At 44.9% G+C, this 18346-nt stretch overlaps 1 protein-coding gene and 1 pseudogene across 2 annotated transcripts; one reads left to right on the top strand and one right to left on the bottom strand.

Annotated features, from left to right (window-relative positions):
* Positions 1-2249: 2249 nt before the first annotated feature.
* Positions 2250-3887, top strand: LOC310788480 (signal transducing adapter molecule 1 pseudogene; annotated as a pseudogene). The gene has a single exon. The product of its transcript is annotated as a signal transducing adapter molecule 1 pseudogene (transcript).
* A 424-nt stretch (positions 3888-4311) lies between these two features.
* On the bottom strand, positions 4312-18154 carry tufm (Tu translation elongation factor, mitochondrial). Its single transcript, XM_083649900.1, has 10 exons — positions 18108-18154; positions 16933-16979; positions 16671-16809; positions 14035-14201; positions 13301-13570; positions 10205-10337; positions 9469-9573; positions 7519-7670; positions 5638-5757; positions 4312-4867 (listed from the first exon to the last, which is right to left on the bottom strand). The coding sequence occupies exons 1-10, from the start codon at positions 18142-18144 to the stop codon at positions 4688-4690; spliced, it is 1350 nt and encodes a 449-aa protein (XP_083506026.1). The 5' UTR covers positions 18145-18154; the 3' UTR covers positions 4312-4687.
* Between the last annotated feature and the right edge of the window lie 192 nt (positions 18155-18346).

Below are 18346 nucleotides of genomic sequence, written 5' to 3'. Positions count from 1 at the left end.
TTTTAAGCTTAGTTTTAGTTTCTAAAGGCTTAGAGGCACTGAAAAGACTGAATTAGGAGAGACTGAGAAAAGGTGTGTGTGTGTGTGTGTGTGTGTGTGTGTGTGTGTGTGTGTGTGTGTGTGTGTGTGTGTAAAAGACTGCAGCAGTCCACAGTAGTTCTCAATTGCAAAAATAAAACTATAGACTTTACCTAACATATAGGCTAGCTAGGCTACACTAACAGTAGGCTATTCAACAACAAACTCAAGACAATTTGCCTTTAGCCATTCGCCTTTGCAAAGTTAGGTTTGGTCATTTGTAATGCTACATTTAACTCCTTCCTATCTGATAGGAGTTAATCTGCCTTTTTTGGGTGACCTCACAAGTGTGATGTTACAGGGCTATAGGCAAAAATATTTAAACTATATACTTTTTGGGACAGTGAACCAATCCATGGGTTTAGAGAAGAGATCAGCATGCATTCTTCCATCACATTTACAAATGTATGTCTCTAAAAATAGTCAATAATGATGAATATGTCAACAATAAAATCTTTATAGAATGAAATCCTAGAGACTGGATTTAAAACAAATCTTCTTTTTCTTTTTTAGATTTTTTTTTTTTTTTGCATTTTCATGCTTTTTTAGACAGATATAATGAGATAGACAGGAAAGTATATGGGAGAGAGACATGATGCAGCAAATGGCTGGATTCGAACCAGGGGTGGGGTGGGGAATGACCCTAAAACTCAAGTTGGGAACTAACCTACATAAAGAGAGGTAGCTGGGGCATCGTTTTTGCTTATCATATCTGCACATTTTACTACTGTATTTCCTTACATGATTTTGAATGTCGTCTACCAACACATGGAGTTAAGACAGTGGCTTGGGCTTAGTAGTGTTAAAAGGAGCCTATACTATCACTCTACCACTACTGACAACCAATGTCAACGACTCAGTGACCAAGCAGAAGATTGACAACCTCTACTGCTGCAGGGAGTCCATCTTGGATGGCCTGGAGAGGACCACTGATGTCATGGGTTGGGGGCAAACAGGTGGTGTGCGGATACGAAGAGGTGGGGAAGGGCTGCTGTGCCACCCTGAAAGCCATGGGCTCCATCATCTACGTCACAGAGATCAACCCAATCTCTGCTCTGCAAGCCTGCATGGACGGCTTCAGGCTGGTGCTAAACGCAGTCATCAGAGAAGTGAAGCTAGCGCCCTATTAAGCGACATCTTTTGGAAGATGTTTTTGTTTTGTTTTGATTATTTACTCGCCCCCTCCATCACCATCGTCTCTTTTGTGTGTAGAGTTATACGCAAATCCTCTATCCTTCCCTCCCCCTCATTGCTATTTGTTTTGTTGTTTAACTACTAAAGATGAAATGATTGGCGCTAAAGAGATAACCTATATTAAAATCTGTGCTGCGACACCTGTGACTTAAAATGATGGTGGTCCAAGGGGTGTAAAGTGGGTGGGTGGGTGATGTGGGAAGGGCCCTCTTGCTCACAGCCCGAGCCTGGGTAAACCCAGCCTCCACGTGACCTCTATGTGCTATCAGTCACGAAGGTACGCTACAGGCATAGCCTGTGACATCATGTTGAAGGCTGGGTTTACCAAGGCTATCACAGCCCAGCCAATCAAGCTTAAACCTATGGCAACAACATGAACTGTGGACTAAGCCAATTCTATACAATCGAGCGCACAGAATCTGTAGTAAACGCTGCCCTATTATAGTAGTAAGATTGTAATTTTTTGAGCGACATCACCACTGATGACATCATTGATGGCATCAATGATGAGATTACTCACTGATGACATCACAATTGCTCGGGTGACATCACTGATTCAGTGATTCTATGCATAACAACAGTGAGTGATGTCATTAGTGATGCCATTCAAGCAACTGTGATATCATTGGCTATCATGTCATCATCGGTCCCTAGTGGCCATGCGTCAAAACTTGACGGTGTCGAAGCTTAGACTCCATGTCTTTTTACGGTTACAGCGTGGCCACTAAGGGATGAGCTGGGTCTGACTGTATGTCTGTCCCCCCGAAAGAAAGTGGCCAGGTCGGCGATGTCATACAGTTCTAGACGGCTCGGCCTGGTCGCCACAGATGATGTCATAAATCACTGATGTCGTCACAGACAACGATGATGTCATATATCACTGATGATGTCATAATGTCATAACGGTAATATGCATGCATGAAAACAGGTAAGAAAAATAAAGGGAGAAGGCACAATCTGTTGTCAACACACCAGCAATGCCTCTCTTCACGACCAATCCATTTGACCAAGAGGTTGAGAAAGCAACCAGTGAGATGAACACAGAAGAGCACTGGGGCCTCATTATGGACATCTGTGATAAGGCATCTGTGATAGGGCAGTCTCGCAGTGCGTCTAAAGAATATCTCCGCTCTATAATGAGAAGATTGAACCACAAAGATCCTCATGTGGCCATGCAAGCACTAACAATACTTGGAGCTTGTGTTTCAAACTGTGGGAAAGTATTCCACTTAGAGGTGTGCTCTAGAGAGTTTGCCAGCGAAGTCAGCAACTTCTTACACAAGGGCCACCCCCACCCAAAGGTGTGTGAGAAGCTGAAGACCCTAATGGTGGAGTGGGCAGACGACTTCCGTGACGATCCCCAGCTCAGTCTGATGTCAACCATGATCAAGAATCTACATGAGCAGAGCATCACCTTCCCCAACGTCGGCTCTCAGGCTGCAGAGCAGGCAAAAGCAAGCCTCGCTTTAGTGGCAAAGTATCCCTCCACCTCGACAAACAAAAAGGAAGAGGAAGACTTAGCCAAAGCCATTGATTTGTCATTGAAGGAGCAACGTCAGCAGCCCCAGACCTCTCTGTCAAGCCTCGCCAGCGCATCCAGCATGCTCCCCTCACACAAGTCTGAGGGCAGAAAGGTCTGCGCCATCTATGACTTTGTGCCTGCCGAGGACAATGAGATCAACTTCAAGTCAGGAGAAATCATCACCATCCTGGACGACAGTGACCCCAACTGGTGGAAAGGGGAAACATACCAGGGTGTGGGGTTGTTCCCCTCTAACCATGTCACTGCTGACCTCACCGCAGAGCCTGAGATGAAGACAGAGAAGTCATTGCAGTTCAGTGAGGACATCCAGGTGGCGACCATAGAGCCTGAGCCAGAGCCTGTATATATAGATGAGGAGAAAATCGACCAGCTACTGCAGATGATCCAGAGTGCAGACCCCACAGACAACCAATCAGATGCATTTGAGCTACTACAGGCGGAAGGTGCTTGCAACCAAATGGAGCCCCTCATTGACCAGAAGCTGGAGGATATAGACAGGAAGCACTCAGAGCTGTCGGAGCTGAATGTGAAGGTGATGGAAGCCCTGTCTCTGTATGCCAAGCTGATGAACGAAGATCCAGTCTACGCCATGTACGGCAAGCGGCAGAGCCAGCACTACATGCAGCACCCTGCCAACGCAGAGCCACAGGTCTACCCTGGCCATCCTGAGGCAGGGTCATATGCCATGAGCGGCACAGCGGTGCAGGGTTACACTGTTCCAATGGAGCAGCTTCAAGCTGGCACCCCCATGCCTGGCCAGCCAGCCCCCAGTGAGGTTCATATGTACATGGGCCAGCCACCAGCAGTCTACAGCACAGCTCCGGGCAGCATGACCCCAGCAGACATCCAGTACTACCAGAACCCAGCCAGCGCCCCCGGTCCGTGCCATGCAGGCACCAATCCTGCAGGCTTGACCCAGATGCTAAACTACAGCGGCCCCTCTGGCCAGAACATACATAGCGCCCCCTCTGGCCAGAACATACCACTTCGCTCAGACCCCCCAACAGGCCTCCGCTCTGCCCCTGCTATATTGTCCCCAGAGCCTCAGCACCCTCACACACACAAATGCTGAAAATGTTTTTGGAGGGAAAAGAAACATGAAGAATTCAAGCATGGACATGACCTCAGCTTGTACACTGTAGTTAAGCCACATGACTACCTCATGGTGGGCAGTATGTTAGCACACTCCATGGAGTTTTGGTCATCCTTAAAGGTGAACTCTGCAGTCATGACATCTCTGGTGAATTGAGGATCGACGGTGTAAAAGTCAAAGAGAGCAAAATGAAACAAGCATGACATTTGCGATATGCCAGCATGTGTTTGTTACCGATCACATCACTGATGACATCATCCCTCATCTGGCTGCCTGGCAAAAATATTACCATGCAGCTGGCTGCCGGCCACTGATGACGTCATTTTTCCTCAAGGTTGTGAGTCAGTCAGCACTCAGCAGGCCAGCTTGATAGCTACAGAATACATTAGGCATTCTTATTAAATAAATTTTATTACATAAATGACAAATGACAGTCTGGCCTTTTAACACAAAGACAAGATTACAGGTACAGTATTTTGGTTGAGTGGAACTGCACCATAGAGTCATGCGTTCCCATGTGTTCTCTCCTGTTTACGGTGTGTTCATGTATTGTCCTCCACCAAAGGGGGAAATATGGGTCGGTCTCCGTCCATTAGTCACATTGTAATGTTGACTTTGTGCTGCTAGGGGGCGGCATTGACAATGAATAGGACTGACCCAAGGGTGGAACTACATCACGTAGGGGGAGAACATGTTTGCCATTTTCTTGTTATGTAAATTTCTATGTGCAACTTATTTATTGACCAGACACATACACCCCCCCCCCCCCCCTTCTCTCTCTAGTTGGCCCTGCCCCACTCGCACTTGTCTTCGTCTGTCAAGGTCATGATCTCTGTCACCAGGCCGGTGCCGATGGTTCTGTTTCCGTCTCGGAGAGTGAAGCGCTGGCCCTTCTCCAGGACCATTGGCTGGCGGAGCTGGAGCGTCAGCGAGGTGTCCTCCCCCGGCATCACCATTTCCTGCACGGATAGAGAGCGTTCCTCATACTGCAGGCTGGCTTACTTCAATTACAAGTGTTGGACTACAATGGACTGGGTCATACAACTTCCAGGATCATTACGCTTTACTGATTTGAAACAAATATAAACAATTCTTTTCACAAGCCTAAAGGTCCTTACACATCAAGAGTGATGCGAATATACGGCACGAAATTGCGATGCGAGTTTTGACCCACGTGTCAATCACAGCCACAGATGTGTACACGTCAGAAGCGAATTTCTGAAAAATCAACCGCAGTTCGAAAAAATAAACACCGCCAATAACGCTCAGCGAAACTTCGCCGTTGGTATGCACGGTTGCATTGACTGATATAGGTTCGGAAAATATTATTGACGTGTGAATTAATCCCAAAAAAAGCTCCCGATGTGTAAGGGACCTTAAAACTGAATGTGAAACTCAGATTTAGCAGTCACACACCGTGCGTCACCGTCAGCCCTTAAAAAGTTCATTCAGATTTCAGTGTGTGCGTATGTGTGTGTGTGTGGGGATCCTTCAATCAAATAAATCCCTATGTAAGCCAGTGGTGGTGTGACAGTCTTTCAACATCAGATGTCGGACTGCTACAGACTGGTGCTTTAACATCCTGTTTAATTACAATAATATTTAACACATGCGCACAAGGGCATTAGCAGGGTGAATTGTTACGGTTGGAATTAAATTACATTTGTCTGAAAAACTTAAATGCAACAACGTACTTACTGCTTGGCAAAAGTGTTAGTGAGACACTCACCTTGTCAGCGGGCAGAGTGACTCGACAGGCCATGTCCCAAGTCAGAGAGAACATGACGGGCATGAAGTTGCTGACGAACGGCTTGTGTCTGCCTCCCTCCTCCTTACTCAGAACATACACCTGCAACAGAGACAACATCACATAACACACCAGTTAGGCTTGGGCGGTATCTATCTTTTCATACCTTCCTGACATTAGACCCCGGTATACGGTATTATGAGGTTATTAGTTTCATGAGCGAGTAACCAGCCAATTGTGTTAAATGTTTCTTTTCTACCTCTAGGCTATTTCCAGCCTGATGAAGACCCTGTGTGTTTGAAACGTGCGTAGCGTTTTGTGTGCCCGTGTACCCTTTTGAAGATATATTCTGTTTGTAACACTGCTGTGTACACGAATATATTACTTCGGGATTAAATACTATTCTTCAAAAATTCAAGGAGCTCCCTTCGTTATTTTGTTTACTACTTTGCCTGCTGAGCTGCCTTGGTCCACATCTCTGTGCTCCCTCTTCTTTTCTACCTCCAAATAATTTTTCTGTTGGCTAAGTTCCTGTTGTATAAATTCATGTCCATCAATAAAGAAAAATGTTTCAGAAAACGTTATTTGCACAATGTTGTTCACAAATGTCCTCAATTGGGAATGAGAATTAAACGAACGGAATGGACGTTATGGGCAACTCTCTAACATGTTCAGTTAAAGTGGTCTTGAACAGTAGTGTTGCTTGTAACACATACAGTATATATGCTTGCCTATTAATAAGGTTAAAAAAGTAGCATACAAGGTGAATAAAAAAATTAAATAAAAAATAGATTAATAAAAAATAATTTAGGCTAAGACCAGCACAGGCAAGGACAATTGCGATTATTTTGGCTTTCTTTCCAATGTATTTTAATTTCCTTGAATCTTCACCACTCAATTGTTTGGTCACATCGCAGTAAAGTTGAAAAATAGATAACAGTCCATTAACACAAAAATCTGGGGTGGAATTAGTTTATGGACACTTCAAATAATAATTACAAATGAATAATCCTTCCAAAATGTTTGTTTGGAGGGCACATACCTCATTTGAAGTGTTTCTTTGGTTACTCCACCACGTGTCAGGCTTTGCCTTTGCCCCGCACACAATGCTCCAAAAAATGAATCTTCCAATATCAATCACAGCATGTCTTTGACAAAGTGTAGTGGCAAAAACCTTAAGTTGGCTTATTCCAAATTTCATTTGTTTTTACCACACAGACAGTGCAGGTGCAGTAAGCCTTTGTTCACACCTGGCGCTTAACATAAGCAGAACTGAAGCTTGAGGCAGGCTCAAGCTGAGCTGACGCTTAACCGCTCACACAAGAAGCCTTCTCTTTTCATCAGCGCCTTACTCGGCGCGCCTTGAACCTGCCCACAACTCCCATTAACTGCATGCCTGGCAGCTTCACGCTTGGAAAATAGACTGAATTCTGAACGATCGCTTGAGCGTGCCTTGAGCAAGGCACGCGCGCGGCTGGTGTGAACGGCTTCGCCTGTTAACATGGATGCCGAAATGAAAATTGTGGGTTCAGCATAGGTTGAGCTTAGGTTGAGCGTTGCTTCGGCGTATGGTGTGAACGGGCTGTAAGCCTATGTCAGACTTGTGTGTGTGAGAGAGAGAGAGAGAGAGAGAGAGAGAGAGAGAGAGAGAGAGAGAGAGAGAGAGATGCTTCAAGTTATTTAATAATGCTGCTTTAAATTGTCACCCATTTTCCTAATTTGCTGACCCAAACTGTCCGCCACGCGGCACAAACCGTGGGGCCCACAGGTTGTGGGTCTTACAGTTCAGTACAAACCAAAGCTGCCTTGAATCTTCTAATCAAATTGTGGCAATATAACCGTAAGAAAGCAGCATTCTCAGACCTGGGCCTTGACTTTCTGGTGGGGCATAATGGATCCTGGTTTGCTCATCACCATGCCTCTCCTCAAGTCCTCCCTCTTCAGGCCGCGGACCAGAGCGCCCAGGTTGTCTCCTGCTTCCGCCCGGTCCAGAGACTTGTGGAACATCTCAATACCTAAGTCAGACAGGACAGAGAAGGACATCAACACAAAGCTCATGTATATAAAGTTTATAAACCCCTTAAAATGGTCTGTTTCCTCAGCAATGTATATCTTATCTAATTCGAAAGCATGTTCATTCCCCTTTACGACGAGATCCCATTTGTATGGATCATGCATTTGTGGGATGAGCAGCAGAGCTGATTATGTGGAAATGCCCCAAGTGAAATGTAGGACATTTCCCTGCCAATGTCAAACAGTGTATTCTCCTGTTCGTATTGTTGCCCGGCTGGTACCATCCCCAAACTCAAGGCCAAGTTCCGTGAAACCGGTGATGTCAAAGACAGACCACAAAGTGGGCGTCCCAAAAATACAACACCCCACGAAGACCGGTTCATTGCAAAGACCAGTTCTTCACCCTGACAGCACTGAGGAACTGTAGGCTGTCTGCTAGAGATTTGCAGGCAAGGTTTGCAGGACGTTATGGTAGACGGGTCTGCGATCAGACAATCAGGAAGAGACTGCACACAGGCAATCTCCAAGCTCGTAAACTCATTGTTAACACGTTCACTGCCAATGCCGAGTTGACTCGTCCAAAAAAATCCAACGGTTGACTGCCATTGACGAGTCAACTCGTCAAAAAAATAATAATAATAATTTTGACGGTGGGACGTGGATCAACGCCCCCCACGTCTCCTATAAAAATATAGGAGCCACCGAACGTGTACAACCCATTCCACCGACCCACTAAGTGGCGACAGTGCTCTCCAGACTAGAAAAAGCCGAGCCAAAACTGCAGGGGAACGCGCGAGGAAACCATTCTCATACTGTACATACATAAGCACCTTGAATTGCCTTTGTGTATGAAAGGTGCTATATAAATAAATTTGACTTGACTTGACTTGACTTGACTGTAAAATGGATTGGCGAAAACGCTTTCGCGCATTATCGCGCTGGGAGCTGGCGGTGGGGGATTGCAAATTTGCATAATAGATTATGCGTGCAACACACTTTGAAACACCGGCAGAAAGCCCACAATCGCACGCAGCTTCATTCCAGCTGAGCTCACTACCGAAACGACTCATGCAGACTCGCCCAAAGAGCAGCCGCCAGCAGCCAGGCAGCACAGACAGGCAGAGCCTCGCTTGTGACAAACGCTGCAAAGCCACCAGAGACACACCCACGGAGGGAGGAGTTTGAAGGAGAGGGGGGTTTCCTGCTGCTATGGAGGAAATTACTGTTCAAAACTATTGTTTAGATGTCTGACGTCTTACGCCAAAAATAAATGGTTAAAGTGACTGTTCTATCGAATTTCACAAAAAGCCGTTTATCTCAGCTTAAATTTTCAGACGCTGAAACCATGCTGTATTCTACTGCTAATGCCTACATAACTACTAACTCTACAAACTAACTCTTTTAGACAGAGAAAGCACACATTCTATTAGTTCTTTTGAGATAATTTGTGTTCACAAAATCTTAGCAGAAAAGAATCCTCGGCTCTTGAAAGATGAGCCAGAATCCTCAAAAAAAGCCCGTGGCAGAACCTACCTACAGTATTGAAAAAACGGCTGGCAGTGAATGTGTTAAAGAGAAATCAACACGCTTTGCAATGAGATAAGGTCTAATGCTGAGGATACAGTAACAACAACGATATGATCGACTAAACACACATTTCCAAACTTTTTCTGAGGGATTTATGTGTGTGTGTATGTGTGTGTGTGTATGTATGTGTGTGTGTATGTGTGTTAGTGGGGGCAAATACAGATGAGATATGTTTTTAGATCAATGATTCTGGGATCCTGATGGTTCACTTACCTGTAACCACAGACTTGAAAATGCGATTATGTCCCACAAAGTCACACTCATCTCCCTTCTTGATTATTCCTCTTTCCAAAGTGCCGCTCACAACTGTCCCCCTGCCTGGAAAAAAGGTAATTCAGGTTTTAACACTAAAGACAGATCGTCTTTTCACATGTCTCCATCAGGCGGCAAGCTGCTCGGGCTTGGACAGATGAAGCCTATAGTATGCGGAAGTGATAAAAGCTGTAGTTCCTCGAATGGCCACTTGAGGCTGGATCCAAAAGGGAGTCGTTCCCCATTCAACCCCATGTTAAAATGCCAGAATTTACAACAGGATTAAACATGTTTACAGCCAGGTTAAAAAAAAAATGGTTTTGGCCTATATAGCTAATTTTACCTTTGATGGCAAATGTACGGTGTGTGATTTTTTTTTATATAACTTTGTTTCCCATTGACATACATGGGGAAAGTACCAAACATTCTGACTGCAATTTTTGGCACATTTGTGATGGCTTCATTTTTCCAAGACGGATGTTGCCGCTTGTATCAAATCCGCCCCATATATTAGATAAAAGGGTTGTGACTTGGCCCGACCGTTTTCAGGTAGGGTGGAAATCTGTCTGAACCAGAGGGGGACCAGACCAGACTCATCTGCCAGAACAAATAAAACAGGAGCTTGCAGATTCATCAGGTTCCTAGGCTAGCCTAGTAGAGTGGGTGTGCAGGTTGCATTTCTCTAGTCGTCCCCCACCTGGGATAGAGTAGACCCCCTCGATGGGCAGAAGGAAGGGTTTCTCCAGCTCTCTCTTGGGCAGAGGAACATAGCTGTCCACAACCTCCAGCAGTTTCATCACTGCGTTCGCACCTAGATCAGGCTGTCTGCCCTGAGATGGGACAGAAAACCATCTGGTCAGACACATTCTCATCACATGCAGATGATATTGCAGATGATATATTCACTATATCTCGAGTCCGAGTCTCCAGTGTTCAAGTCTGAGTCAAAGACCGAGTTACTAAAGAAGAGTCTGAGTCGGCTCCCCAGCCATGATCTTAGTCCAAGTCCAGAGTTACTCAACATGAGCGAATAGTGAATACACATGTAGGTGGAAGTAACACATGTGCCTGCCCTTGTACGAATGAATAATATGAATAATATCACAATATTAATATAGCCATCAATGTCTTATGCCAAATTATTAGGGCCTTACAAAAAACAAATTATCTAAAAAAATTAAATAAAATCGTTATCAATTAACAAGTCTGAGTCCTCATCTCCAAATTCCGAGTCGAATGCATGAATGCTCGTGTCCAAGTTCGAGTTATCAGTGCTCAAGTCCAAGTCGAGTCACAAGTCCTGAAAATCAGTCTGGGACTCGGACTCGAGTCCTACAACACTGCCCCCAAGACCCAAAACATACTCCAATTACCGTAAATTCCGGACTATAAGGCGCACCGGTGTATAAGCCGCACCTTCAAAGTTGACTATTTTTTTCTTATATAAGCCGCACCGGACTATAAGCCGCGGGTGTTTTAATGGTATTTTTTGTTTTTTTTTACAGTGCACACAGTGTCCGCGGTGTGGTGAAAAGAGGGCAAGAGAGGAAATTAAAACAGAAGTGGATTTATAGTTAGAAAGAGTGCTAAAGAAGAGAGAATTCCGTTTTTTATTTATTTATTTTAGTTACCGGTACTCACAGTACTATTGACCAGTCCAACTCAAAAGATATTCGGCAGTTTCACTTTGAGCTCTTGTTCCGCCGCTGTCCATCAATGGTTATGACGAGTCTCGCTGGGTACAGTACGCCAAAGCGATATCCATTGACTTTAACCTTTTCGATGATGCTGTTGTATGTTGCGCGTTTCTGTTGCACCAACACGGAGAGGTCCTGCCGGACGAAAAAGCGCGTACCCTCCCAGGTGAGGGGCTTCTTCCCCGCAGCCTGGAGGATGAGTTGACGGTCGGGCCAGCGGAGTAGGCAGATGAAGATGGCCCTCGGTGACAGGCCGGGGTCTGGACGTGGCCGAGGCGCCCGGTGTGCCCTGTCCACCTCTGGTGGTTTCTCGCCTTCCTTCAGGTCCAGGATGTAACACAGGATTTTGCCACGAAAGCGTCCATGTCACCAATCTCAGCTCCCTCTTTTACATTGATCAGGCGAATGTTATTTCTTTTACTCCTGCTGATTAAGTCATCAACCTGTGTGTGCAGGGTTTCGATTTGTTTTTGCATTTTATCCACTTTCGGACTCACTGTGTTGTTTTTGTCCTCCAGTGCGCTGATGCGCTTTTCCGCATTAGAAACTCTGTTCACGGTTGCCTTATTTTATTTAGTGATTGAGTGGATGGACTTCTGCACGTTTTCAAACTTGTTTTCAAGCTGCTCAAACCTCTGAGCGATGTCGGACTTAATCGATAGTGTTTCACGGAGTAAAAGTTTAGCCCAAGCCGTGTATCTCCAGCCTCCAGCAGGTGAGTCATTTCCTCATTCATGGCGGTGATTGCTTCGTCTTTTTCTTTCTGCTTACCTGTGTTGTGTTATGTTATGTTATGTTATGTTGTTAACACATTGGGTGCCAGCCATGTTTTCATTCCTGTAGGTAAGTTGTGCCAGGGGTGTTTTTGACGATTCTGGCTCATTTTAGAACAGCCGAGGATTCTTTTCTGTTAAGAATTCATGAACAGCAATCATCTAAAAATAACTAATAGAATGTGTGCTTTCTCTGTCTAAAAGAGTTAGTTTGCAGAGTTAGTAGTTATGTAGATATTAGCCGTTGAGTACAGCATGGTTTCAGCGTCTGGAAATTTATTCAGAGATAAATGGCTTTTTGTGAAACAGTCACTTTAACCATTCATTTTTGGCATCAGTAAGACCGTCAGACATTCTAAACAATAGTTTTGAACAGTAATTTCCTCCATAACAACAGGAAACACCCCTCTCATTCAAACTCCTCCCTCCGTGTGTCTTCTCCTCCTTCCTCCTGGCTTCAGCGGGCGTGTCAGAAGCGTGTTGTGCTGCCTGCCTGTCTGTCTGCGTGCCTGCCTGCCTGCTTGCCTGAAATGGATTGGATTACTGTAAAATCGCCAAGCTTGCTCCCGCGGTGTGTGTGTGTGTGTGTGTGTGTGTGTGTGTGTGTGTGTGTGTGTGTGTGTGTGTTTGTGTGTGTGTGTGTGTGTGTGTGTGTGTGTGTGTGTGTGTGTGTGTGTGTGTTCGCGCGTTGATCCGCGGCTCTGGGGGGAAGGGATCTCTGTCCGTTCTGTGTGTGTGTCTCGGGCTTCTGACTGTAAAATCCAAGCCATTTCCGCGGAGGCGGCTGCTTTTGGGTCCCGTGGCTGTGACTTCTCTCGGTCTCTGTCGCCACTTAGTGGTCGGTAAAATAGATTACACACATGCTCTTGCTCCAAATAGTTATCTCGAAGATGTAAGAGGGGTTGATTGATGTCCCACCGTCAAAAAAACATGTAAGACGAGTTATTTCGGCTCTGGCACTCAAGCGTTGGATTATGTAAGACGAATTATTTCGGCTATGGCACTTAAGGTGTTAAAAGAGGGCAAGAGAGGAAATTAAAACAGAAGTGGATTTATAGTTAGAAAGAGTGCTAAAAAAGAGAGATTTTTTTTTTTTTTTTTTGAAAAAATCCATAGATAAGCCGCACCGTTATATAAGCCGCAGGGGCCAAAAAAGGCCAAAAAACGGGAAAAAAGCCGCGGCTTATAGTCCGGAATTTACGGTAGTCACATGTTGTAAGTGGATCCAGATCCATGCTAAAGCTTTTGACGTGAAGCTAAAACCTATGAGTTTCGCCACAGCTATTCATTCAAAGTCCAGTTCCCTCGGGACCCGCTGCTCACCTCCAGGGCGCAGAGGGCGGAGCCAATCACGACAGGCGTGCTCTCGCCGTCGTAGCCGAACTCGGTGAGCAGCTCACGGATCTCCAGCTCCACCAGGTCCAGCATCTCCTTGTCCTCCACGGCATCGGCCTTGTTGATGAACACCACCATGTGCTCGACGCCGATCTGCCTGGCCAGCAGGAGGTGCTCACGTGTCTGAGGCATCTGGCCGTCGGTGGCCGCCACCACCAGGATGCAGCCGTCCATCTGGGACGTGCCGGTAATCATGTTCTAACACAGAGAGAAAAAAGTAGAATTGGTGTTAAGTTCATACAGTACTGCACAAAGTGGTTAATCTTGACAGAGAGAGAGAGAGAGAGAGAGAGAGAGAGAGAAGTTTAATGGTATATTTCAGGCATTTAAGAGAACTTTCATGGTCCTCCAACTGACAATATGTGACCATTCACACCTGTCCGTGACTCAGCTCACATTGAGGAAAGATCATTCTACTTTTTATCTATTTCCCTTGAATTAATTACTTGTGGGGAAAAACAATAGATACATGACACTAGCAACACTCTACCATTTGACAATTTTGTCTAAAAAGCTGAAAATCCTGAGGGAGAGAAAAAAAAAAAAAAAAAAAATCTAATGAACAGAATCATATCAGCTCACATCAGTTAGAAGCTGCACCATGTTGAAAGTGTTCTTGGTCTGGGTTACTTGCAGAGGGTTCGAAGGAGAGAAACGGCTACCTTGACGTAGTCAGCGTGTCCGGGACAGTCTGTGTGAGCGTAATGTCTGTTGGCTGTGGCGTATTCTACATGAGCGGCGTTGATGGTGATTCCTCTCGCCTTCTCCTCAGGGGCGTTGTCAATCTCCTCATACTTTTTGAAGTTGGCACCGCCTGCCTCAGACAGCACTGAGGAAAGAAACAGACAGTCGATACAGGCCGTTGGCTTCACTCTTATCTAGTCCAATGTGTTATTGTGCAATCAGTCAATTACTCAACTAGTCTATCATCAGAAAATGAACTAAATATAATTTGGATAATCTTTTAATCGTTTTAGTAATTTAAGTCAAAACTAGAACGACCGCACCGCGGATTTATGCCTCCGCCATTAGTTCATTCTTGAGTCCAAATCACCATTTGAGGCAAATTGGAAGAAATTCCATCAAGACATTCCTGAGATATGGCGTTAACAAGCTTGAAAATGAAATTCGAGAGGTCACAGTGACCTTGACCTTTGATAACCAAAATGGAATCACTTCATCATTGCGTCCAAGTCGATGTTTGAGCCAAATCAGAAGAAATTCCATCAAGCCGTTCTTGAGATATCGCGTTAACGAACTTGGGAATAGCGTTCGTGAGGTCACAGTGACCTTGAACTTTGACCACCAAAATGTAATCAGTTCATCCTTGAGGCCAAGTTAATGTTTGAGACAAATTTGATGAAATTCCGTCAAGGCATTCCTGAGATATGGCGTTAACAAGCTTGAAAATGGGGTTGGAGAGGTCACAGTGACATTGGCCTTTGATCACCAGAATGTACTCCTTTCATCCTTGCGCCCAAGTCGACGTTTGAGCCAAATTGGAAGAAATTCCATCAAGCCGTTCTTGAGATATCACTTTAATGAACTTGGGAATGGCATTCATGAGGTCACAGTGACCTTGACCTTTGGCCACGAAAATCGAATCAGTTCATCCTTGAGTCCAAGTCGATGTTTGAGGCAAATTTGATGAAATTCTGTCAAGCCATTCCTGAGATATCGCGTTAACAAGCTTGAAAATGGTGTTCGAGAAGTCACAGTGACCTTGACCTTTGACCACCAAAATCTAATCAGTTCATCCTTGAGTCCAAGTCGATGTTTGAGGCAAATTTGATGAAATTCCGTCAAGGCATTCCTGAGATATCGCGTTAACAAGCTTGAAAATGGCGTTCGAGAGGTCACAGTGACCTTGACCTTTGACCACCAAAATCTAATCAGATCATCCTTGAGTCTAAGTCGATTTTGAGGCAAATTTGATGAAATTCCGTCAAGGCGTTCCTCAGATATCGCGTTAAAGTCGAGCTGAACCCAAAAATGACCTTTCTTTTCTTTTAGTTCAAATACATGGGTATGCAGTGCACCTATTTAATAATGTATGCAAAAAAAATCACAAAAATCTAATTCCTTTAGTTTTTCACACTTTTTCACATCAAAAGTTCATTTTTCAAGATTTCATTTATAACAGTAATCTACAGTTTGCTGACGTCACCTAGTACTATCAAATTTCTACCCCATTTCAACCAATCATATCACGACATGCAGCCGTCAATCAAATCTTAATTTCAGGATAATTTTCTCTTCCAAATGAAGTAGAAAATGGCGCCTAGTGCCTGTCATCTGGCAGAATTCCTATCCCATAAACTAACTACTAACTTGGCCAATTGTATGAAACATGAACACAAAACAAAAACTATAATCTCTAAGAATGCAAAGAAATGTAACTTCCTCGTTAAAACGCGCATTCCAGGAATATCGTATTTACAGAAATATCGTAAATGGCGCACGCTTGGTTGTCAGCGGTCACCCCTCGCAGATTCCAGGCGGGCGGGCAGCACCACCCATGCATCGGATTGTCCGCTCGCTCCGCACGAAGCAGGTGGCTGCCTGGTACTCCGCGGATCCCACTCGCGTACCACGACATGCTGAATCCCACTCGATTTGGGGGTGGAACACGCCATGATTGACCAATGCCAAAGCCAGTCGACAGAATTGTCAAATCAATTCATCAACACCGTATATGGTCCGCCTCTCAATTTGTTTTCAGTCTCTGACGCTCGCGCTAGTGCATTCCGTTCCGGTTCACCTCGACTTTAACGAACATCGGACGGACGGACATACGTACAGACGGACAACCCAGACAGGCCTCCGGCCTGGCTATCGCCGGCGGAGGCATAAAAATGCTGCTGAATAATACTATTTTTGCTGGACGGAACGGCCAGCCTAGACAAGGCAATGTCTGTCGGCCCCCTAAGCATCTTATCAAATACCACCATTGGCCGGCCGTGTCATGTGGTACACCCATAGGTGGGTGTTCCATTTGCAGCAGTTGGACCATGCGCAGAACCGGAGCATACCGAGGTGCAGCGTGGAAGCAGGTGAGGCTTCGCCCGGCATGTTAACCTATGCCAGTACAGCCTTGTGTAACATTAACTCATCCATTCATTCAAAATGCTCATGGCTGGTTAGCTGGGATGTTAAAAGAGCTAAATGTGAGCTTATGGAGAGAGATGAACTACCTTAGACAGGGAGATGAAACATGTGAGGCAGAACAGTTATGTTAATAGGGTAACAAATACATCAAGCTAAATTACACCACCCACAACAAAAAATCTTCTTGCACCTTTAGTGATGGCTGCAGTCAGTGTGGTCTTGCCATGATCAACATGGCCGATTGTTCCAATGTTGACATGGGGTTTGTCTCTGCTGTACGTCTTCTTCGCCTCTGCAGCAAAGGTCCGCCGACTGAGAGGCACAGCACACTGCCACACAGAGACACGAGAGGGCATCACAGTCAATTTGTTTACAGCACCAGTGCTACTTTATAATAACAACAAAATCCATATTACACAGGTTAAAGCTGTGTAGATGACGTAGATACTCACCAGCTTAAAGGAGCTGTGCAGGAGACTTGGCGAAGAAAGCTGAACAGCTGAGCAGCATGAATCAATGGTGAGATTTGTGAGAATTGTATAAACTTGATAGTGCATGATTAAGACAATTGTCTAAGACAATAATGTTTATTTCATAATATTTATACATTCTAAGATGATTTCACACATAAGGGATTGGTTGATTCATGGCTTTAACCACTGGCATATTTACTGCCAATGACATTACCGTAATCTAGTCAAATGACGACTGTTTTTCCAACACCATTGCTGACTGTCTGATCAACTCTCAGAGCTCAAACTTGTGATGTCATCAGGATGCACACTGTAGCTCCATGGGCAATGAATTGGGAAATTATTTTGTGGACCACCAAAACTTTTTGGTTTGAATCCAAATGGGCTGTAACAGTGTTATGGGCTCTGGAGTAGAACATGTAACCTCAAGAACCCCCCTGGGTGATGTCTCAGTCACCTAACTTACAACAACACGTTTCACAGTCGACTTTCTATGAAGCAGCTCCAGTCCAGATTTGACATTATTCTGTCATTTGATGACATCACACGGTCAAGTGAGTTGTCTAGTTTCTGGCTCTCCTGAGAGCCTGGTGACTCGAGGTTAGTTTCTGGCTTTGAGTTGTTTATATCTACCGGTTAACTGGACAGCCTCAGACCATATGTAAGTCCAGTGAAACTGTCATATACATTATACAATGGGGGTTAAAACCATCCAGTACGACTTGAATCAGTATGACGTGAATGTACCAGCGAACTGAAAATGGGAGAATCCTGCAGAGATGGCTGTTAACTAGCTAACTAAACGTTAAAATAACACATTAAGGACTCGTCCATGTGACTGAGTGTTAACACTGAAGTTCTTCAGATTAGCATGAACTGAACGACCTGATGGCATCAGCAACTAGCCACAATCTCATTATCTAGCTATTGCAATATTTATTTCAGTCATCAGTCAGTTATCATCATCAGCACAGCAGCTAGCGAGTAACGTGACCTTGCTATTGGAAGAGACAGCATCACCTCACTTCCCATGCTTTTGATATCTTTCAACATATACCAATAATGTATTCTACATGCGCACATCAAATGTATGCACAATATATCGGAGGGCTGTGAGATAAAAACAGTCAAAAGCTATGCTACTTTAGATTTACCGGAGAAACATGCACGCATCCCCACGAGCGCCGCCATCTTGGACAGAGACGAGCCAAAGATCACGTTCCGTGAACAAGATAACACGACTGCAGTCTGCAGAGACTGGTTCGCAAAAAAACAAAGAAGAGTTTGAACAAGCGCACATGTAGTTGAGCCTCTCTCTCGCCCTCCTTATTTCATCTTCTCCTTTATTTTTTTATTTTCTCATTGAGCTCTCCGTAAGCAGGAACATATTGGA

The sequence above is a fragment of the Poromitra crassiceps genome (assembly GCF_964638095.1).
Source record: "Poromitra crassiceps genome assembly, chromosome: 13".
In the NCBI taxonomy this organism is placed as follows: Eukaryota; Metazoa; Chordata; class Actinopteri; order Beryciformes; family Melamphaidae; genus Poromitra; species Poromitra crassiceps.
The sequence above is the reverse complement of the archived record's forward strand: the minus strand, read 5'-3'. Positions and strand labels throughout refer to the sequence as shown.

Bases quoted from the DNA above. Each gene is read 5' to 3' on its own strand.
- tufm (XM_083649900.1), bottom strand. From the start codon at position 18,144: ATGGCGGCGCTCGTGGGGATGCGTGCATGTTTCTCCG. The intron at 9,574-10,204 runs GTGGGGGACGAC...CCTTTTTTCCAG, and splicing joins GGGGGTCTACTCTATCCCAG to GCAGGGGGACAGTTGTGAGC. The intron at 4,868-5,637 runs GTGAGTGTCTCA...CTATCCGTGCAG, and splicing joins TCACTCTGCCCGCTGACAAG to GAAATGGTGATGCCGGGGGA.